This window comes from Gossypium hirsutum, chromosome A11 (assembly GCF_007990345.1).
Source record: "Gossypium hirsutum isolate 1008001.06 chromosome A11, Gossypium_hirsutum_v2.1, whole genome shotgun sequence".
NCBI classification, from domain to species: domain Eukaryota; kingdom Viridiplantae; phylum Streptophyta; class Magnoliopsida; order Malvales; family Malvaceae; genus Gossypium; species Gossypium hirsutum.
The window spans coordinates 106,802,819-106,827,346 of record NC_053434.1 but is presented as its reverse complement, the minus strand read 5'-3'; the positions used below and the strand labels follow the sequence as shown (position 1 = coordinate 106,827,346).

Genomic DNA, 24,528 nt, shown 5'->3' with positions numbered 1-24,528 from the left:
AACTTTGTTGCACACACGTTAATGACAGACTAAACGTCTTGAATTAAAGGAAAAAATAAAATTACTTATTGGGCTTAATTATCTACAAGCATAGAAGATCTTGGACCAAGAGTGTGCCCCAAACCTAATAGGTTTGGATTTGCACCTCCTTACACGCAAAGGATAACATTAACTTAATCATTCAATAATTACCAAGTTGGTTCATATATATAAACATATTCCACTCTTGATATCTAATCAATGTAGGAGTAAGCTATCCGTTTTCCTCGACATAATTTACAAGTGGCTTACTTTGAGCATCAATTTCTCATTCATCACTCAACCATTTTGAGCATATAATATACCATTGTAAAAGCCTCATGGGGTAGAATATAAAAACATACTTTTATGATTCAAATCTTCACCTTTACTAATCGAGAATATGTCTCAAAACTTCCAAAAATTTATTTTTTTCCAACAAACTTATTGTGGACTAAGTTCATTACTTATTTATTGCATTCCAAATTGATTTATTATCAAATTCGATTTCATAGCATTTTGTAGCTTTAGTAATGTAGACTCGAATATACAAAATTTTGTCCAAAACACACCAAAGATAATGCACCCAAGGTGCCCTAGCCAAACACACAAGATATAGATAGGAATTGCATACCCTCCAAACATATCAAGAGCACAAATGTGCTATGCCATAAGGCACTGTATCAAAACTCCCTTCCGCACATGCCCATATAAGTGAGCATCCAATTCTTAGGACATGCCTATTGAATCCTTGCTAGTGTATCAAGCTCATAAAAGCATTTCATCTTATTAATCAATTTGATATAGTTCATATACTTGCATAACATAATATGTTTTCATGGTTTCCAAATCACCCAATAGAGCTTATATTTCACACATATCACATTTTGATGTTTGTTTACACCTAAATGTCACTCATACTCATCCACATTATCACATTGTCACCTAAGTAACCTATATCATCATATATGGCTTCATGTGTTTACATGTGCACTTAACAAATTATCTCATGACTCAAGTTATTCCTATTTCTTAATTCACATTCTCATTTGATCATTAGGTGACAATGTCACCATAACGCACTTTATTAGACAATTATCTCATATAATTTTGAATACCAATGCTTATTAAGCAATTTCATTACCTTATCAATTTCATATCTCATATTAATCTTTGCCCTATCATATCACTCTTTCTCTTAGCCTAGTTTCAATTTCACATTATGACTATTTACTTTTTTATAACATATTAACTATATTTTTATTCCAAGCAAGAATCATGTTATAACACTTAAATTCTCAAAATATATCACAATTTCATTTTTATATGTTTCAAGATAGAACTCACTACCATTAAAAAAAAGGAAAAATTTCATTAATATTATTAGTTTCTTTCAAATTTTCTTAACATATCAAGACAGACTTTATCATATATTAGCACACATAATACTTTTAATCATTCATTTCACAATTTATCCAAACATATATTTATGGTATCAAAGATAAAGTTAGTGTCGATTGATTCTTAGCTCGATTAGCATGGGCATTGTTACCAATATAGGAATATATGAATTCAAGTGCGTTGAAATGTATTATCTTTATATTTATGAATTTTTTTCTCAAAAATTAAAAAATACAACAAAATATCAATACTCAAGCTTATTAGCTTTCTGACAACAAAAATCCCAAATGTAGAAAGTAGGAATGATAGAAACATAATTTCTTATCTTATTTGAAGTTTCTTTTCACTATTTTCAATTTTCTCTCATTAAATTCATGAAACATTGAACTTGGATGAAAAAGATACAGTGGAAATGAGTTTAGGAAGTGATTTTCTAAGTGACTTTAACCAGAAATCAAAATTTGGGTGTTGAAAATTAACTTGATTTTGAGAAAAAGCAAGAAAAAGAGAAGGGAAATTTTCCATTTCACAAGAGAGGAGGTCAACTTGTAGAGGCGAAAGGATTTTTTTTTTAACCCTAAAAATAATTCAAGTCAAAGTTGGTCAGAGTCCAAATAAAATTTGTGTAATCCACATTTACTCACCATGTTATCAACACATCCAATGGCACAAATTTGATCCCAACCATATAATATCTCCACTTAAAATATTTCTAAAACATAAATCTAATGTGAAATAACTAAAATACCCTTATACGAAAATTTTACACTTCAACAGTTTCTTACCACTTTTTGTTGACATTAAATTTAATACGTAATATATCCAAACTTCATAAACCATAATTATTCTTTAACATAAGTCCACAATAATAAAAATTAAACTTATTTTCTCTTCACGGTAAAATTATTATTTGATCCTTTTACTTTCAAATCTTATCCAATTTAGTTCAAATGTGATCCTCATCCTATCACTACATATTCCATATCGTTCCCATGTCAAATAATCATTATTAATTCGCATTTTCTCAATTTGACAAAATTGCAACTCTTTCCATCTCAAATATGAAATTAATTCCTTGATCTCTCTTTTAGCTAACTTATTTTCAACGATACCAAATGTTGTATTGAAAATTTGGGATATTACAGAGTCTACGTGCATCGGTAGGTTGTGATTTCTATAGAAGAATATGTTAGAAAGACGCTACAATTGCAAGGAGTTGAAAAGAGAACGAAAGAATGAAACAAGAAAAGAGGAGTGAGAGAAACAAAAGACCAGGAAACGTTTAAAAAGGATTTGGTAAGGTGTTTGATCCTCATGCAACTTAGCCTCTCACCTCAATTGACTAGGTCAACACTTCTGGGGTATCCCGAAACATTCCGGCAGCCCCCCAACTCATTCTTGCACGCACACCATTTCGGACTTGTAGCACCAAGAATGGCCCTACTTAGGCAGACCGTGACACATTCTGCAGATTGGTTTGAAAAAAAGGTAGACATGATCTAATGTAAAACTAAAATAACTTTAGTGAGAAATACAATAATTATATTTTTTCCTTATATCAGAACTGTATACAGACTGATCCTTTGGCCCATATTTAACCTTTTTTTAATGAAAATAAGTGAAATTAAAATGGTTTTAAGTGGAAATGCAGAATTGCAGATTGTGGTAGCCGCTGAAGATTGGAGGCCAACATGACATTAGATGGTTTCGAAAATCGACCAGTTGAACTTTCAGAAGGCATTTTTCTTTCTTATGCTACAAAAATCAGTCAGTATGCAAAAATCCCACCGGAAAATAACCTACTCTTATCACTCTTCTTACCTGAAAGAATGGTGGGTTGAATGGAGGCTGTACGTGCAGTGTGAAGGCAGGATATTGATATTTACAGTGACGAAAAATGTGGGATATATCGACTCGAATTTTGAATCCGAATCACCAAAAAAAAATTTTCAATCATGTAGGTCGACGACTGCGAATCTCCTCCTTAAGGAGTTGAGCCACACGGTCTACATCCTCGGGAGACCTTTTGTCACTTAATATGCTACAAAGTGAGCTTAATTCTTCAGAGCTTGCCTTCTTGAATAAACCTAGTAGTGTGTCAACTTCACTGGGCAGGCATTTGTTCTGAGGAGCCCCTGCATTATTTTGTTCCCCAGATGTTCTAAGCAAGTTGACACCATTACTAGGGGTATGAGAATGTTGTAGGAACTGCACTTGAGGCCGAGAGTAAGGCCGAGAGTCCCAATACTCCATACAAACTCGATTGCGATCCATTGCCTCAACGGCCTGGTTTATGTTTAAACCATACGAGAAATGAGTCTTTACTTCAAATGTCAGAGTTAAGCATTTACCATAAAATCAAACTGTTAAGCCATTAATAATAGTCAATGCATAAAGGGAGAGGGGAGAAACAGTTAAAATAACCTAGTTGACCAACATTTTTCATATAATAATGTAAAAACTAATTTACCTGCACAATTTCTGGTGAAGAAAAACCAAACATCTCAAACCCATCAAGGCTACCAGGAGGCTGCAATGGTGGGAGGTTGGTCCTTCCTAGTCTATGTTGTTTCGTTATCTCTTGATTAACTTTCTCCCTCACCATCTCCCAGCATCTGGCAGCTGAAACATGAACAAATACTTCACTGGGACAGTGCTCCACAGATACCTGAAACCAAATCAACATTTAAGGCCATGCATGCTTAAAGAACAATACATTTCTGGTCATTATTTGCCCACTTTGCTCTAACCAAAGATGAAATTCAAAACTAAGTTGGAAGATAACTTTTAAAATAGAAGTTAAAATTCATCAGATGAAAAGATGACAGCAAGCACTCCAAATGGTATTTGTTTAGAAAATTATACTATTATCTAAAACAATCAAGTCTGCTAGAGAACAAGAGGAGTGATTTGTTTCCTATAGATCAGATGGCAAGATTCAGTCAATTCTGCCTAACAATCAAATATCATTAAGATACATTGCATACATAAGCTACTTTCTTGCTCTCTGCAAAGATCAACACAATGAACATCAGAGACAAATAATTCAGGAACGAAGATAAATCTGTCCGTGTCTACTATGAGTTCCCAAAATCATGAAGGCATATGAGTAAGAACAACATTTTCAGGTAAGAGATAAAAATGTAGTAAAAACACTTAACATTTTTTCAGGTAAGAGATAAAAATGTCCAATTAATAAGATAGTGGTACAAAAACATAATTGATACCATAAAATTTTCAATTACCATGAACAGAGGTCCATCCCTCTCCGCATCCAAAATTTCTGAGACATAGTATGCCATATTTGTTGGATCTAAAACACTAATATACCTAACCCGGCTCTTAAATCCTGCATTGATTAGAATAACCGAGTGAATACATCTAGCTAGTATACTTAGCATATTGACATGCATCAGCCTTAGTAAACACCAATGCAACTAACCTTTTGGGAAAATGGCCTGGCTGTTACACCATAATTTCCCAGAGAGCACAACTCCAAATTCCAGAGGCTCAACATTACAGTTGATCCTACGCACTACCTTAGCAATGCGAGGACCTTTCTGCCGGACATTTCTGTCAACATTATTTTGAGAGCAAGACGGCCCACCTACATTAGTTCTTGTGTTGTCAACTAAATTTGCAGAGGCAACGGCTCCCATCTTCTCATGCTTATCCTTGTCAACTTTTTCACTTCCCCAAGGCACCAGATGCTGAAGGCTGCTTTCACCAGTGAACAGATTATTCTTGTTATTATCCATCTCTATGGTATTAGAAGAATCCTGAACATTTCTACCAGATTCTGCAGTGGCAGATTCTAAATGGCAAAAATCATTCTGGCGACTAGATCCTAGCAATGTGATTCCATTTCCAGAATGCTCATCTTTCACTTCCGAATAATGAGATGAATGATTATTTCTTTGTACATCAGGGGAATTGGCATCCTTTTGATTCGTAAATGGAGCATCAGTTAGAGGGGTAGTTAAGATAGCCTTATTCTTGTAATTACATGTGCTTGCTTTTTCACCAGATGGTGCCACCCTCACTGAGGCTTCTGGATGCTCTTTGATAGAATGTTCTTTTGGTATTTCCGAAACTGGTTTCTCTATTTCATCACCTTCATCATCACTAAGAAGAATAGTATTAACGACTGCTGGAGATGAAGGCTTCTTCACTCCACTTGTCATGGCAGTTTGGGTTCCAGGTATGCTCAAGTTTAAAGCAGAAAGAACGGATTCCCCTTTCTTCAACTTAGAATTTGGATCTTTTGATGGTAAAGTAGCCTCTGATTGTTTATTTCTTTGTAGCAATAACATCTGAGCAGAAATTTGAGCTAATATCAAGGGTTTCTTTTTCGACATATCTTCTCCTGGTAATTCTCTGGAGGAAATTACTGATGGTTGAGGAACTTCTTTATGTACTCCTTCCAATGCATGGGATAACCTACCACCTATATTGTCCTTGGTTACATATGAACTCAGAGCCAGCCCAAGATCTAGTCTTGCCCACCTATATATTGCACTTAGTTTTCCTTCCACTGCTTCAACAAGGATATTTAACTCATTTATATCATATCGAAATAGGAAAATTTTGGAACCTCTAGCACATGAGCAGAACTGCTTTGCATGATTCAGGCATGCATATCTATCAGGGGAGCAATGACAACCTGCTGCAGAAAGGTGCAAATCAAAAAAACATATACTGCATTCTCGCTCACTGGTAGCATCAAAATTGCTCTCCATTTTAGCAGTATGAGAGGAACTGCAAAAATATTCCCTGCTTAGACGTTCCATCTCAACACGTGCCTGTGGGCAATAAAAATATATAAAGCGGGTCAAAATCAACCCAAGGTCATATAAGCATTGCTTATATGCTAAAAAGTTAATAAATATTACAAAACCGTGGTAAACATGAATTCTATTTCAGAATTTGGACTGAAATTAAATTAACTACTAGATACAGGTTATGTTATCAACAATATAGAAATGACTTGTGTATTTCTGCAATTGAATACTAGATTCAAATCCAGGGATAAATTCATACGTATTTTCTACAAAATGAATTTTACATATACACATACAGCATAATAGGTCATGGGTCTAAATGGACGTATACAATAAACATGGAAATATACACGCATGAATTTATCTACATGCATATATATGCAAATAAATATTTAGAGATTTGGGAACAACGATTACTAGAGATTGGACTATTCCAAAACCGCATAAAAAGTTTACCAAACATTCAATTTGAGTTTGATGCAAAAATCTAGCTTAAGAATGAAATTTACACAGTTCAGATCTAGATCATTTACATTCTGAACTAAGCAAGAATTCATAAAGTCCCACACAATAAATCAGCCCAAAGACAAATAATGGATATAATACTTACCTTGAGAGTTTTAGCTAAAATTCCATCTTTTCCACATACACCTTTCCACCTTAAGTTATCAGAAGTATGCTTCTTCAATAAACTGAGCTCCCAGTGGGCTTTGACTGCTTCCCTTGCTGCTCCAAGCAACAATTTATCATGTGAGATGGAAGTTTTCCTTCCCTGTTCACGGTATAGCTCAATAGCAATCTGTCCATGTGGTAACCAGTCAACAGGAGCTACATTTACTGCCTCTGCACAATTGAAACCACAGTTGAACCCTGCATGATATGCTCTAGGGAATGTCAGAACAAATTCTCCAGCATTCTGAACACATCGATAGACAGGTACCCCTTCAGATTTTAGTATCGAAGGGGACAGCTGAGTGACCTGCATGAAAGAAAGACGGTCAGAGCATATTTGGTATTGTGCAGTGATATTACAGTAATTAAGCATACATGGGAGAAAATATCAACTATGGGTTACGACTACAAATTTAATCTTCCGTAGCATGCAACAACGAACAGTTAATTAAAAACATCCAGTACATTTGCAACATGATGTACAGACTTGTTATGCAGTATTCTAATATGATAGTGAACCAGAAAAGCATCCTAATATGCGCCTTGGCGTAGGATCTACTCACAGGTCTAGACGAGAAATAATTCTTGCTTCGACCTATGGTTACTCAAAAAGGCATGATATAATAAATAAATAAATAAAACTAAAAACTCCTAATGCAATTAAAGTGTCCATATCATTACTCCCCTTCTCGGAATTGAGCTTGTCCTCAAGCTCAAATTCAAAATAAACTTCAGAACTTATCCAAAATCATCTATCCCATCATCATCTTGCTTGCCTTCAACATCTGGTACTTCTATCCAAGATAACCTTTTACATTTGTGTCCCATGGAATAAGACTCATCACAATTATAACACAGCCCTTTAGCCCTTCTTTCCGCCATTTCTATCCATGTCAATCTCTTAATAAATGGTGCAGAAGAACCTATTTTGCCGTTGTTCCCTGTTGGTTCTATTGTTTGTCCCCCTCCCTTTGCAATGTTCTGAGTTGTTGGAATGATTGAATTGTTGTCAGTGTTTTGGAAAGTTGACCAGTTTAGATTGGTTTGAGATAACATCTTGGAAGAGACTTTTTGTTTAAGTTCCAAAGCTCGAGCCATATTCATTGCAACTCCAAGGTTTCTAAGTTCCTCTACCAATCAAGCAGTAAAAAGGTTTACTTGTTGTCGAGGTTTAAGATCAGTAGTCCTAGCGAGTAGTGATTGAAATTGGCGTTGATATTCTTCTAACGTCCTAGTTTGTCTCAAGTTTGCCAGTTCCCCCAAGGGGTTATTACTCATAGGCGGCCCAAACCTGATATGACAACACTCTCTGAAGCGTTCCCAATCCAGATTTGCCTCCTCTTCTTCGATTTGATCAAACCATAATTGTGCCTCTCCTAAAAGATGGAATGAAGCTAGGCCGACTTTGTCTTCTTCGTTGGTCCGTTGATTGCCAAAAAAAATTTCGCATCTTTTTAACCATCCTAAAGGATCTCCAACCCCATCATAAGTGGGAAATTCCATCTTAGAGTATCGTGGCACCATGGCCCCACCGTGTTGCAAATCTGAATTTCTTTTCTTGCCTCCATTGCTGCCTTGTTCTTCATTATTTTTTTTTGAATCCCCTTTCGTTGTCTTTTGGACCGAAAGAGATAACATCGCCACCTGCTCCTCTAATGCTTATTGCCTTGTAGCCATTTGTTCCATGAATGCCTCCAGCTTGGCTGTCAAAGTTTTTTCGTCACCCATGACAGCTGGCTCCGATACCAAGTTGATATGCGACTTGGCGTAGGATCTAGTCACAGATCTAGACGAGAAAGAATTTTTGCTTCGACCTATGGTTACTCAAAAAGGCAGATTCATCCTTGACTGAACCCCCTCTCAAAATAACGTTTCTTTTGATAGAATAATTGCTTACCTCTTTATTTCATATTGGCAGCCTTTTATAGACTGTTAATAACAAATGAAAGAGTCCTAATTGACATAAAATATAATTCCTAACTTAGAGTGTATGAAGGAAACAAAAACCTAATATAGTAAAACTAAAACTCTTAGTAAAACCTGATATAATAAATAAATAAATAAAACTAAAAACCCTATTGCAATTAAAGTGTCCATATCACATCCTCACATCTCTCAGATATCCAAAGTAGAAAAGAGACTAGAGCAAGTTCAGGTCCACTCAGTTCATATATTACCTAAAACTAGTTCAGGTTATCATTTTGCTAGTGGCTTGGAAAGGTCGCTTTGTGATCTTCTCTTAAACATGAAAATTTTTAATTAGGAATCATTATAGCCAGTACCCCTTGAATTGTGTTGTGCCAGGTTCTGCTTAGAATTGATTTTACCAAGACACTAAATGATTGATCCAAGTAAAACATGCTATCTCAATAAAGAGCTATCAGCTACCAGGATTATCTCATAATTCAAGAAGCAAGAGTATACTCTGATAAATTTGGCTTCTTACTAACAATTGGCATGCTCCAAAACAGTTAGATAAATTCGCCTAGGTATAATTACAAATATGAACACCAAATCATAGATCTTTTAACTCACCAGTTTGTGAAGCAGGTCAGGTTGCTCATCAAAAAGGTCAGGCAAATGCTTTTTCATAGCCTCCTCCAGTTTAGGAGCATCCTTTCCAGGAACGCCATACCAAATTTTCGGAGCACCCCAATGCATGAAATTCAACGAGTATAGGTGGTGATCTTCAACATGCTAGTCCCATCCACATAAAACAAATGGAAAGAAAAGCAATCATAAGCATCCTCAGGTGAGCCTAGTAATGGCCTTAAATGAGACTTCAAAAACTCATAAGTCAAAAGAATCATTACTTGCTCGATGAACACCTAAAAACATAAAACTACATCCCCAAAATCTGAATGGTGCAATAGGTGGCCTAATATTTTGTTAAGAGTTTCTTCCATTATTTTAGTAACAAATTCATCCATGGTTTCACATCAGTGCTATCCAGGATCTGATCACTTTTCAGGCATACCAACCTTCTTAACTATTCTTATTATGCCAAATTACAGGCACATGATCTATGAGAGGGCCTAATGGGGTATAAACTCACCCAAACAAAATAAATAGACATGAATTCATTTCTCACAAGCTAGGTTAATGCAAAATTATCAGAAAATACCAGAGCCAAGAGTTCGAATCACACAAGGGAAGTCTTACCCAACAGAAGGAGGAAAAGCACATTCCTACATACAACCAGGGAACCAGAACCCCAGAAATATCACTGCTTTCATAATTGAGAACAGATCCAGGTAGCCTGGGGAAGTTATTTAGGTTCCAACCAGAATTTATGTACTTCTCGTTGGAAGCAAGTCCAACTTGACTGGACTTCTTAGGAAAGCCACTGCCAAAAACCCCAGTTTCCAGATCAGCCCCATATAAGACCTGAAAAGGAAAGGAGCATATGAATTAGCAACTCCTCTTTGCAACCAGTTTAAATGAGAGAAAGAACAGCGCAGATAAAAAAAAACAGGAGCTTGATTGCTCTGTTTGAGTGAAAAATAACAGTTCTGTTGATGTGAGGTTTTTAAATACTTTAACAGAATAAAATTGTTGGAAATAACTATGAACTATTTCCTTTTGTCTACTTGAAACATCATTGCCTTTTTCCATCAGATTCTCCTAGTGACATTTTCTAGAATCCCCAATTTGGAACTTCCCAGCCTTGAGAAACTCATCTCAACTTTAAGAAAGGCTAAAAAAAATAGTATTGACAAACCCTTATTTGGTCCAAACAAAGCCTCCTGGAGCAGGACCATTACTTCAATAGCTCCGGCAGCTGGCACTAAGTAAATTAATCAACAGAAAGGAAAGGTGATATTTTTCCAAATTCACAAATCTTACCTCTATTTCCTCAGTTGCTTTCTCCACTATGCGCCAGTATTCACCCTCAATATTCTCAACTGAAGCTTCATGGAGATCTGGCAGAACGGTCACTTTACCTTCCATATCTACATCATTTTCCTTCCTCCTAAAGTACTGAGCCTTGAAATCATCAGCATACTTCTGAAATTTATCCAGAGTAAACTCTGGACCAGGTTCAAACCCAAACCTCTCTACTTCACAAAATCCGGCATCAGCAGACCAGATACTTCCACTATCAGAACTACAGTCTACAGCCATTCTCATGTATCTTCTCCTTTTCCTCCTCATACTGTTATTAACTTTTGACATTTTCCTCATTGAATTACGATTCTGAAGTTTGTCAACCCTCTGCACACGAGTAACAAATCTAGCATTTTCCCATATATTCTTTTCTTTGAGAGGACAAGGAGGTTTCCAAGAAGATGGAGGAACAATGCGACAGATTCCATATTTTTCTGCTTTTGGTCGTATGCTAGCTATATAGTTCAAAGTATCTTCAAACTCCTGAAGAAACAATACAAAACCAGTTAAGATATTTAATTCTCTAATTCAGAACTGCAGATTTAACCAGTAACAACTATAGTGGGCAAATTATGATATTCAAACAACTCAAAGTTGTAAGCAACATTGAATACCTTTTCTGTCGGGTAGAACACAGGCGCATCCTCAACACCTGGCCTACATGCTTCCTCTGGATGCCATCTTGCAATCACCTGTTCCACCACTTAACATATCAATGAAATAATATTTGAAGACAACGGCTAACGAAAGAAAAAACAGCATATCAATCGTACAATCCAGATTCTATAGTTTAGCTCCATTTTCAATTACCAGTCATTGTCACTTTAAGCTACATTAAAATATAAACTAGCCAAAACTTAACTATAAGGCATTTCCAAGTCATTCTTACATCTAGGATGTTGCTACTACAGATTGATTAATATAATCGTACGGTCAAAAAAACAAACGACAATAGAAGAGTGGTGCTGCTAGATGGCGAAACGTGTAAAAGGTTAACAAAACTAGGAAAGAACAAAAGAAGTTGAAGAACTTACCTTTTGGCAATCATTACACTCTGGACATCCACGAATGACACCTTTAGGAAGATTATGTCTCAATCTTTGATTCTGCTCAAATGAATGGCATACATGAAACTACCAACATATAGAATTGCCATAAAGGGATAGCATACTATTTTGAATTTTTTTCAAAATCAGCATCCAGAACTTTTATAAAACAAAGTTTTCAAAAAAACAAAGAAAAGAAAACAGAAGGTTCAACAAATAAGTTAGAAGAAGAAACTAACTTGATCAAGCTTTTCACAATCAAGCTTGTCTTCTGGACTGTTATCGTATCTACCATAGTTTATCCAAGGTCTTCGCCTCAAAGACCTTGTAATCTTTGTGCTTTCAACATCGCCCAACTCAGTTTCCTTCTGGACAGGATTGGCAACAGAACTAATTGTGGTTGCAGAGGCTGAACAGTACTTTACATTATCACTCTCATGTTTCACATTCTCTTGTGCCCCCCTTGTTAGAGTAAAAGATGCATATGACTCGAAACCTGGTGGAACTGGTGGAATATCATCGTTCTCTTCTTTAACACAAACTCTCATAAGTTCTGTCCCCATCAGTATTGCTACACAAGACAACAGGTGACAATTCAAGCACTGCACCTGTATCTGGAATAGGAAATAGTCGAATGCAAAACAGGCCTACCTTAATTAAGAATCAATTCAGCATCCCAACATCCTAACCATAATTCTGAACTGCTGTAAAAAGCAACTTTATCTACACAGAAATAGAAAGCAGTTATTCAGAAAACAAATAGACAAACATAATCCAAAAGCTTCACTCCATTCCAAAATCAAACCATTAACTGTTACAATAAATCCCAGGTTTTCTCCAGAAAACCACAATTCAGTACTACTAAGAAGATATGAGGATGCTAAGAACACGGCATGACCATATTCCTGCATATTTGATACTGATAATTGCTAATTGAGAATGAGAGAGAGACCGCATAATATAAAATTCACAAGATTTATGCTTTAGTCTTATCCCTGGTATAAATTTTCATTCTCGCTATACTTGTAAGGGTCAATGCTGAAGTATGTTGCTGGCCTAACACTTGATAAATCATATTTCCTTTGACTCATGCGTAAGTCAATCCCCAAATCCTATAATCATGCCATAGATAATAGCTGAAATGAAGATACAAATATAATTTTGTATCTAACCACCTGAAGTTATACAAAGAGCCATAAGATTCATTTGATAAAACTCCTACCCCAATTATTAGTATAGCCTAATTAGGTGAATCAACAAGACTAATGCATTCTCATTTTTTATATAATCGATTAAAACCAGGGAAGCAATGATGCAGTCGAAATCTATGTGATTTTTCTACCTTCAAAATCATGATCCTTCAAATATGTAACCTTGCAATCAAAATTTCTAAAAATAATATTTCCAGAAAGTTCTACATAACAGGAAAATAACACCATGCAGACCCTTCTTGGATCAGAAATTTTTTCATCAATAAAACTCATCAACTGTAGCCTTCAGAAATTCATATGCAAAGATAAGATTGAAAATCAAACTCATGAACAGATTTTCCGGTTTTCTTTTTATATATATATAAAGAGAATCAAATCAGGAGACCTAAACACAATTTGCTACATAAATGTCCAGCTAAATCCATGGTCGAGGTCCTGCATTACTTTCCCAATTGATTAAGCAGTCCTAAACCCTAAAAGAACACAAACAAATAATTTGATCGAGAAAATTTTCAGAACAAAAGAAAATAAAATACAGCTCATAAAATTCTAGTTTCCTATTTTATAGTCATCATCAGACAAAAGGGAATTCAAGAAAAATTTCCCTAAAAATAAATCTAAAAATTAAATAAATTAAAAAAAATGGAGCTTACATGATCCAAAAGATTTCTATAATTTGACTTCACTTAAGCAGCTGAAATAACTCCTTTTGACTAGACCAATTTTTCAGGGAGAAAAAGGAATCACTAAAAATTTTCTAAATTTAAAACCATAATAAAAATTTTAGAAAAATATAAAGTGGAAACGAATTGAAAAGTTGAATCTGATTTTAAACGGATCTAAACCTAACCCTAACCCTAACACCAGAAGAAAAATCAAAATCAACAGAGGGAAAAAAAAGGTTACTATTTTTTTTGATAAAATAAAAAACCAATAATATTTTTTTTTCCTAAAATTCCTTGTTTTACAAGGGTACCCCACAAATCCAAATATGACCATCAAAACCCCTACCTGCAAAATAAAATCTGAACGCAGAACAATTCCAAGGAAAAGAATGAAGATGATAAGGGTAAATATGGAAGATTAATTAATTCACCGCTTCAAGAAGTAACAGATTTTCATAAATTGAAAATTCAATTTTTAATAAAAAAAGGTTAAATTTCTATAGACCTAATAAATTTGTTTCAGTTTTTTGTTGTGTCTTTATGAAGCAATTGAAAGCATAAACGGTATTTAATTTATTGAGAGGGGTAATTTGGGGAAAATAGGAAGGAGAAGGTGAAGAGGTTTTTCATTAATGGATGAATAAAAAATTAAAAGAAAAAGGTAAATGAGAAAATTCAGGATAAATTTTTTTTGTAAATTTAATTAATTTATTTACCTGTGGGCTGTTTTCCTTTCCTGCGGACGCCGCATGGAACAAATGATAAAAGTTTCTGCTTTCTTCTCACACTGGCATCAACTATAGTATGGACCGACTATTTCTATAAGGTCATTTATTTATTTATCACGTTTTAATTTTAAAAACATTATTATTACTGAAAAGTCAATTTCTAAACTTGACAAAAGGAAGTTGAATCTCCTTTCAATTTGGCATTCGATGCGAAAGAATGTTACTTTAAATGCGTTGAAGAGTGTTATTTTTATTTAGTAATTAAAAAAATGTTAAAAGTAGTCATAAATATTGTATTAAAAAAATACATACAATCAAAATTTATAAAAAAATTGTTAAAAAAATTTAACAAAAGAAAAAAATTTAAATGACTAATTTAGTTGAAAATTATTTGAAATTCATTTTTCTATTTATATCTTTTTATTTGACTCAAAATAACTTCAAATATATATATTATCTTAATTCTAAATTTTAGTATATATAAATAGGGGTGAACAAAATTTGATCTGATTTAAAAAATTAAAAAAATAAATTTCGAGTTAATTAAATTAAGTTATTCGAATTATTCAAGTCAACTTGAATAAGAAATTTTGGATTTCGAGTTCAAGTCGAGTTGAATTTTTACAATTTGAATAATTCGAATAACAGATTAGTATAAATACTATTTTAGCCCCTGGTAATTTTAAAAATAAGCAAATTGATCTCTCTTAACAAAAAATACAAAAAAATAAAGTAATTTTCAAATTTTGAAAATATTTTTTAAATTTTAAATATTTATAAAAATTTTAAAATTTGTATTTTTAAAAGTATAAATTTAAAAAAATCTAAAATATATATATAAATTTTAATAAAATAATAAGTATGGAATCTAAATAAGTGATTAATGATTCAAGTTTATCATACTAAATTTTTTTTTTGCTTTAAAAAAGTTTTCAAATTTATGTGTTCTAACATGGAAATAGTTATATTGTACACGATTTTAATTTAACATTATTAATTTTACTAATTTAACTCGAACTGTTTCACTCAATTTGATCGAATTCTTACCCCTAATTCGAGTTATCCGAAAATCTAAATAAGAAAAAACAAAACTACATCGTTTTGATAAATGTTTACATTTTCTAAATTTAAAAGTAAAAAATATCAAATTGCAAAATTACGTTGTTTTGATAAATGTTTACCTATTAGTCTTACTTTCCTTCTCGAATTGCCCCACTCTCATTTTATCCTTTATTCAAAATTAATCTAAAAGCTTGTACATCACTTACTAGTAAAATAATCGATCCATGTATGTAAAATAATCGATCCATGTAAATGAAACATTAAGTATAAATAATAAGATTCGTTAATTCGACTCGACGGGACTCGAAATTTATTAAATATTAAATTTAAAAAGTATAATTCTTTATAAAAATTTAAAAAATAATTAAGTTATTTGTTTACAAATGCAGTAGATTTAAACAAAAGTTAAATCCCCATATTTCAAGCTCAATTTGGCTTTAACAAACATTATGTGTGCTGATATTTTATATAGAACGGATATTGGGGTAAAATTAGAACAATTTTTTAGGGGTTGAAATTAAATTATAATTTTTATAATAACAAAATTATAATTTTATTATTTTAATAATTTATATATTTATAATTTTTAAATGATTAAATTAAAATTTTATATTTTTAGAAGAGGTAAAAGTATAATTTTATTTTTATTAATTTAAATTTAAAAATAAAAATCTAAATAAAAAAATTCAATTTTAGGGTGGCAAGGTTTCGCCCCTGCTGGGATACAAACCTAGCTTAACTTTGCTTATAAATATTTTAGTATTATAGTTATAAAAATCAAATCCGTAAATGCGAATGATACTTTTGCTAGATAACAATGTTAGAGGTATTGAAAATTTTGTGTGAATTCTCATATTTTATTAGTTAATTTGTGTATTGATTTAATGATTAAAATGTTTAATATTTTAAGTGTCGTCTAAATTTAAAATTAATCGCATTTTTATTAAAGTTTTATCTTATTTTATTAAAAATGTTGTAATTATATACAATAATAAATAAACACGTAAGAACAAAAGCAAGAAAGACTTAGTATTGGATTCTAACAAATAATTTTGGTCAGAAGGGGTTAGCAAGAAGAAGAAAGTAACGTGTACGAAATTATAATGATTTGTAAATGGAAATTGGATATACCAAAAGTTAAAATAAATAAATGCATAAAAAGGTCTTAGCCACAAAGGAAAAATCATAATATCTCTTCTTTTAGCCAAGCCAGTTGGCAAATAACCCCTTAATAATCACCAATTTTATCAACAATTCAATCAAACAATTCTATTTGAACCCCCCCCCCCACCCCCCAAAGAATAGTAGCAAAGACAAATATAATATAAAAATAATTATTAGTTTTAATTAGAGATGCTCATGAATCGGATTGTATTAGGCTTATATAATGTATCTAGATTTATTCTTCAAGTTCAGGCCTATCTCGACTTAAAAATAGATTTACTTTTTGTCTAAATCTAGTTTAATTTAAGAAATATAAATCCAAATTCGACTCGTCTTGCCCATATTTTATTTATTTTAGATTAATTTTTATTTAAAATTTTAAAAATATAACATTAAATGCACTAAAAATACTAAAATATAATTTTTCTAACACATTAAAAAGTATTTATATTAAAAAACACTACTATAAATATAATAAATGTTTTACTATATTAAAATTTTAAATAAATGTAATAAACATTTTATTGTATTAAATATATTTTTTGTTGGGTTAGTTAGCTGGTTAAGTTTTTTTATATTTTTTAATTTAGATAATGAATTTAATTATTGTTGAGTTAGTAATTTAATATAAATACAAATATATAATTATTATTTAACATATATAATTAATATAATATTTTTTATAACATAATATATTTGGCTCTGGCTCGAGCTAAAATATCTTATCCAAAACTTAGTCCATATAAAAAATAAATCTTGAATTTTACTCAAGTCTATTTTTCGAACTTTATATTTTTGTTTAAATCTTCTTATTTTTAAGACAAACTTTCATACTTAAATAAATCACTCGACCCATGAGTAGGCCTACTTTTAATTCATGATGATTTATTTTTATTTTTTATTTGAGATGATTTAGGAAGAGTGGTATTAATAAACTATTATAATTGTTATTCTGTACAAATAAAATTGTAATAAGATTTGAACCGTTGGAAATTGTAACGACACGAGTATGCTACTTCTCTTTAGTTTAAATTAATCTATAAATATGTTAATTAGTTTATTAAATATTGTAATTTTATTTATAAAAGGCATATGTTAAAAAATAATTTGGATATCTTAAAATAATAATAATAATAATTTGCATATTCTTTCTCAGATCAACGAAAATTTATTGTCTTCGATGACACATCATTAAACCTTAAAATCGATTCTAAAATCATATAACTCACATTAAATTATAAAATATTTTTTTTATTTACTGTGTCTCGGAGTTTAATTCCTTAAATAAATAATTTTACAGTTTGAGGATAATGTTAGAAATTCGTGACTTATTTAACTTCTCTTGGAGCATGAAAGCTTAGACTGATATCAATATGGGTAAATTTGGTTATGTATCGAATTATTTGTTCAAATCTAAAATTTTATTCAAAAAGTGAGAGGAGTTGGACAAAAATATAAGCTTAAATAAAAAATAATGCTCATTTTCCAAACATGTCGGGCCCCGGGTAGGATTTTTTGGCTTGAATTAGTTGTTTCGCTATTGTTTTGTTGTTGTTTTGCTACTATTTTGTTGTTATTTTTTGGATATTGTATAATTTTTATTTTATTATTCATTTTGATACTATTAGAGTTATTTGTTTACCAAGTTGCAACTATTTTAGTGTTATTTAATTATAAAGATTTTTTAAAATGTATTTTCAATTTGTTGGGAAATATTTATCTTACTGTATTTTGTGTTTTAATGTTTTCGAACATTGGAGACGACATTGTTGAGAGGGCCAGCCACAAACTCCGAACATAAACAGTAAGACGAACATGAAGAATAAAAATATATATATTTATATAAAAATAATCTAAAAGAAATTAATATGGATGGACCGAATTGGGCTCGGGTTTAACATTTTTAATCTGAAATGAGATTAGGCAGAATTTTAAATTCATTTTTAAATAAAAAACGAATCTAAAATTTTATATCAACTCGACCCTAACCCAACAAACCAAAACACATGATAAAGTTTAAAGCAGATATATATTGTTAGAAGTTAGGTTTAATCATTTAAACCACTACATATTAATATGGTAGTTGGAATCTTGGAGAGTACCCCTTAGTTATTGCTTGTTGAAATCAAAATTACACAACTTATTTAGGTAGCATTTGGAACTGAAAATAGAATTAGAATTTGAAATTTATAATTTATATTTTTTTTAATAAAATATCTAAAATTTAAGATTTTAAATTTATTAAATTTTGTTATTTATACAATTCAAATATAGATTTAAATTTCATCTAGTTTAAAGCTTTAAAAACATTTTGTTTAAAGAAATACTATACATGTATACATATAGAACTTAAATTACTTCAAAAATAGATTTAAATTTAAATCACTTCAAAAAAACTTAAAAATATTTTAATTATAGTAAAAATATACAATTTTCTAAAAAGAAAAATATTTTTTTTTACTTACAACTTTAGTAGCTGATACTATTTGATGTTTTATTATAAAACTATTTCACTTACAAAAAAATTTCTACTCAATGACACTTATGTCTTGTTATTTCAAGACACAATTAATTTTTTTAGATAAATTAGTTCATTAAATTATAGTTGTTGTTATTTTGTCATTTAATCATGAAATGTTGTAAAATGGTCACCCAATTATTAGTAATTTTATTTTTTGTCCATCTGACTATAAAAAATTACAAAATGTTTACTCAATTATTCGTTTTTGTCTTTTTTAATCACTCAACTATCTTGAATTTTTAGGTACTCCCATTTTTACGATAGCCAATTGATAACCTTAAAAAGACAATATTGAATTTTTTTAAATATTAAAATTGTTATTCTTAACATATTTGGATAATAATACAAACTATAAATATTTTAAAAATTAAATATTTATATTATGTTGTTTTCAGTTTCTTAACCACGATATTTTTGAAATTATAAAAAATAAAAAAAATATAATTTATTTAATACAAACAATCAAATTCATGCATAACCTGAAATAAGAAATTAATATAATTTATTTTCTTCAGATTTTCCTTTTTTTTTCTTGAATTAATTAATGAGTAGTTGTTTGTATTAATAATTTGTTATTCCTAAAATTTAAATTTCAGAATTAAGAGACAAAAACCGGTTTGAATTAATTAGTGAGTTGGTTGGTAAAGTTAAATTCTTAATTATCATAGGAGAAGGACAGCCTAAAATTTCATCTGCCGGACCAATTTAATTGAATTTAATATCTTTTGTTCATTTTCTTTAAAAAAAAATGTTTTTTTCATTTGTTTTAATTTAATAATTTAATTATGACAAATATAAAATTATTTATTATAAAAAACAAATAATATATAAATAAATAAATAAATTATTTTGTTTATGTATTATCATGAATAGAATAAGTGGCCCAGGAGACTTTCATCTGAATAGCATGGAAATGCATCACATTACTGTTGGATGGCATAGAAAAAATGATCACAACCTTGACAAGAAAATCGGGATTTTCATTGATGGCAATCTCAGACATGGGTGTTGCTGTTAAGATGGGTACTAATAGTGGCGTGACAATCTGATATCCAAGCTTGGAGCATAGATAAACTTATTGAAAACATCATCAGAAATAAATCTATAGTTGTACATTGGGAGCAAGAGCAGACAATATCCATTACCTCGGCAATTTGATCAAATTTGACTTTAAACAGTAATGCGAAGAAACACTCAAATGGATCCAAGGGAAAAGGAGATTTTTGTAAATATGTACAGTTGAAGATGATGTTAATTGTTTTCGTTGATATATGTTCTAAAATAAACGACATAATTTAAGGTTTTCACAATTCAAAATTAAGCAAATAAGGATAGCTGAGGTGATAAAAAGTAAGACAATGAAAAACAATAACATATGTAAATCCATTGTTGGTTGAACTTAAAAAATAACAGAAAATTATAAAAATATTCTAAAATTCAAATCCAAATATTTGTAAAAACAATATAAAAACCCAAAAATAAAAATGAAAAATTATATAACATTCTAAAAATGTATAATTTATAAATTAGATTAAAAAAATCCAAAATTTTCAAACGATCAAAATCTCCTTTGTAAATGGTACCAAACCTTGATATCAATTATCAAATCTAAATTTTAATAAATCAAAAAAAAAGTCTAAAATTATTATTTTTATGAAATATCCGTCGAAAAAAACATTTTATATTGAATCATATTATTTTTCTTAGGAAATGAAAGTATTCGTTGGCAATAATTATTTCACAAAATTATTCTTTTTAATTTATGTTTTTTTTTACAGGACAAAGCTCGAACAATAAATATGGCTAACGCGATTCGAATCTAAATCACATCTAGAGCTGTAAATACCCTGACCATCAGGTCATTATACGGAATTTCTTTTCAATTTATGTTTTATTTAATTAATTGAAAAAGTATTTTTATATAATTTTTAATATTTATTTTATAATATTGAAATTCTACCAATAATGGATGTACACGTATCTATGTTTTTCTTAAAAGTTACATTTCCTTTTTTAACCACAATAGATTTTACTAAAAAAATAGTTGACATCATTTTTAATCATCATTATTTTTTTAAGTACATTTTTAACTTTACTCACTTTTGAATATTATATAGATTAAATTGTCACATTTGATTTGAAAGTGACTAAATCTAATCCAATATATATATTTTCTTAAACCAGAATATTTATTGTCGATAGTAATTGTTAATACTTGGTCCTGAATCAAGTTATTCACTTAGATTCAAATATTCATTCGAAAAGTGAAAGGGTTTAGGTAAAAGTATAGATTTGAAAAATGAGTTTAGATTAAAAAATAATGCTCGTTTTCTAAATAAGTTTGGCTCAAGCTCGATCCGGCCTGACTCGAATCAACTATTTCGTTTGTTTTTGTAATAGCCGACTTTCAATGATGTCGAAAATAGTTGTTCGAGACTACTAAATTAGGAAAATAAGCTCGTAAATTTATTTATTTAATAATTATGAGTCAAATGTGATTTTTGAGAGATTTTTGAATTAGTAATTTGTATTTTATAAAGATTTATTAAGTCAAGAAATTGAGGAAAACAAGTATCGAGACCTCAATTTTATAAATAAGGTAGTATTAAAATTTGTATTTTATAAATATTTATTAAGTCAATAAGGTAGTATTAAAATTTCGTCAGAAAATTTTAACGTTTGGGTGGTTAATTAAATAAAAAGGACTAAATTGAAAAAGTGTAAAAATTGCTAAAAAGATTAAATAGCTCAATTGTCAAATGAGGAAGGACCTAAAGTGAAAATAACCCCAAAAGAGATATTTTGGGCGGCAATAGCTGAGAAAAATCAGGAAATGAGTGAAATAAGGGTAAAATTAGAATATTGTCAAAATTAGCTAAATAAAAATAGGACTAAATGGAAATATCTAGAATTCTCTTCATTTCTCTTCATATTCATCAGCTGAAAAACAGCCATGGAGGAGGGTTCAAGCTGGTTTTCATACTCTAGCTTCATTTAAGTTTAATTCTTACTTTCTCCTTGAAATTTTTATGTTTTTGAACTTTTACAATTGGGTCCAACTTACTATTTGATTAATTTTTTATTACATAACTAATTTTTAAAGTTGTTATGGATGAGTGCTAGAAGCATACGACGAGTAAACATAGAATTGAAGCTTTAATTTTGATATATGATGATTTTATCAAGTAAAATTGATGGAAATTGATTTTAGGACGTAATTGTGAAAGAGTTTGGAAATAAGGTTTAGTGCTAAATTTCTAATTTTAAAGGGTTATGAAGTAGTTTAAAATGATAGAACAAAATATTAATTGAGAAAATTTAGCTCAATTGAGGGGTTAATTGAGCAAGGATTGAATTGTATGAACTGTGAAATTTGGGGCAAAATGGAAATCAACATTTTGCACTAAAACTGTTTTGGACAGCAGCAGTAGTCTTACTTTGAAAAATCACCAAAAATCGTAGAAATCAAATTAGAGGATGAATAAAATAACGATGTAAGCAATAGAATCGTAAATCATGAGATATAATAAATTTTTTGAGACAATATCAAAATGATTTTAGGTTCCACTATTTTGACTTTAGAACGTCATAAAAAATTGTAGAAAAACAATTAGGGGCTTAAATTTATATGTTTGGAATCCTGAATGAGTCTATTTTCAAGAGAAACAAACGAGAACATCATTCGAATCCTGTACGAGGAGATAATTAATTTTTAGTGAAGAAGGGTCGGAACTATCAAACAACGGAACAGAGGTGACTTTAAAGAATAAACTGTACTTATTGGTAAAACCAAAAATTCTTAAAATTTTATAGTAAGAAGATACGTGAATCTAGTTTCAGGAAAAATTAGAAGATCTTAATTTGGAGTTCTGTAGCTCAAGATAAAAATAATTTAGTGACTATGACATGGGTGGATAGCTTGAATATTCACATAAGTAATTAGTGAAAATTATGGATAATGTTACTTACAAGTGTGTTCTTTATACTAAGGATGTGGATGGAGAGGAGGAGGAGGAAAAATATATGAATGACTTGTGTATAAATTGATCACATGCCCGATTATAAATGATAAACGTTGAATTAGTAATGATATAATGTCTTATTTCATATGTTTGTTATTAAATTGTAAATATTGTAAGTATGAAAATTGAATTAAATGTTCAAATTGAGTAGAACGCAGGGTTGAGTACTTTCATTCATTGGCTAAGACGAATTGACAGAAAAGACCATGGTTGGACCATGGCAACATGTGATATGTGATCCGTATAAAACCATAGTTGGGCTATGGCATCGGTGTGATGTGATTATGTTCTTCTGTGTAAGACCATATCTGGGATATTACATAAGTGAGATATGTGATCCGTGTAAGACCATAGTTGGGCTATGGCATCGATATGTGATATGTGATTACGTGTAAGACCATAGCTGGGCTATGACATCGATATGTGAATATGTGTAAGACCATAGCTGGACTATGACATCATTATGTGAATATGTGTAAGACCATAGTTGAACTATGGCATCGAGAAAATGAAGTACTCAATTCCGTAAGACGTTCACTAATTTGACAAAGTTTGGTAAGTGTTACATGGAACTATGTGATATAAGGAAGTACGAGTTGATATGACATGAGTATAGAACTTGGTTGATGAATGAATTCATTTGTGATTATATAATTGTTCATCTTGAGTGTACTGTCCATATGTAATGATATTTCAAATGATTTAATGAATAAAGTTCCGACATGAAATAAACTGAACACGAGACAAATAATTATGAAATTGAACTCGAAATTCATGAAAATGATGATTTTTGATATATGGAGACATGAGACATTGATATATGAATATGAAATATGTTTGATAAATGTGTTCATTCATAATTATGGAATTATGTATCTCATGTGTACTATTTGCATAAAGATGATATTTCAATTACTTTGGTTATTTAAACTCAAATATGAAATAGTATGAAATCAAGATAAGTTGTTATGAAAATATATTTAAATTACAGAGATATGGCTGATATATGTTATATGATTACATAACATGAAATTGTGTATATATATATGAGAAATTTAATGAGAATTGAGCCGGTACATGTTTCTTGTTATTTATATGAAGTGTACGACTGACAAGGGTGATGGGGTTATGTGTTAGGGCTCGTGATCAATATGATTGCATTTTTTTATGTTTATATTGAATTTTAAATGAGTGATTTTTCGGAAGCTCGATAGTTGGGAAGCTCGGCGGAGATTACTCACACTATCCATCGGCCTATTTTAGTAAGTATGGTAAATGAATTATGATTATAATAGCACGTATAGATTGATTGATTAGTCAATGTTGGTTGATTGATTAGTCAATGTTGG

General features: G+C 30.7%; 1 protein-coding gene across 5 annotated transcripts; it reads right to left on the bottom strand.

Annotated features, from left to right (window-relative positions):
- Window positions 1–2,474: 2,474 nt before the first annotated feature.
- Window positions 2,475–14,493, bottom strand: LOC107926805 (putative lysine-specific demethylase JMJ16). Of its 5 annotated transcripts, XR_005904985.1 has the most exons (14): window positions 14,029–14,226; window positions 12,458–12,529; window positions 12,046–12,377; window positions 11,795–11,866; window positions 11,375–11,452; window positions 10,719–11,243; window positions 10,035–10,259; window positions 9,408–9,569; window positions 6,811–7,179; window positions 4,862–6,221; window positions 4,665–4,768; window positions 3,890–4,087; window positions 3,241–3,705; window positions 2,475–2,884 (listed from the first exon to the last, which is right to left on the bottom strand). XR_005904985.1 is itself a non-coding variant. In XM_016857727.2 (13 exons), exons 3-13 carry the CDS (start codon window positions 12,367–12,369, stop codon window positions 3,373–3,375), a joined length of 3,750 nt encoding a protein of 1,249 aa, XP_016713216.2. In that variant the 5' UTR covers window positions 12,370–12,377; window positions 12,458–12,529; window positions 14,399–14,493; the 3' UTR covers window positions 3,148–3,372. The 5 variants fall into 5 exon arrangements, 4 of the variants coding, with proteins under 4 accessions (XP_016713216.2, XP_016713215.2, XP_016713214.2 ...); XM_016857727.2 differs by lacking the exons at window positions 2,475–2,884; window positions 14,029–14,226 and adding an exon at window positions 14,399–14,493 and having other exon boundaries at window positions 3,148–3,705; XM_016857726.2 differs by lacking the exon at window positions 2,475–2,884 and having other exon boundaries at window positions 3,148–3,705; window positions 14,029–14,364.
- Window positions 14,494–24,528: the final 10,035 nt, after the last annotated feature.

What these genes read in the sequence shown, in the direction of transcription:
- LOC107926805 (XM_016857727.2), bottom strand. Translation starts at nt 12,369, where the DNA reads ATGGGGACAGAACTTATGAGAGTTTGTGTTAAAGAAGAGAACGATGAT. An exon ending in TTTTAGCTAAAACTCTCAAG is followed by an intron (nt 6,222 to 6,810) that starts GTAAGTATTATA and finishes TATTGCCCACAG; the next exon opens with GCACGTGTTGAGATGGAACG. An exon ending in CTTCACCAGAAATTGTGCAG is followed by an intron (nt 3,706 to 3,889) that starts GTAAATTAGTTT and finishes AACATAAACCAG; the next exon opens with GCCGTTGAGGCAATGGATCG.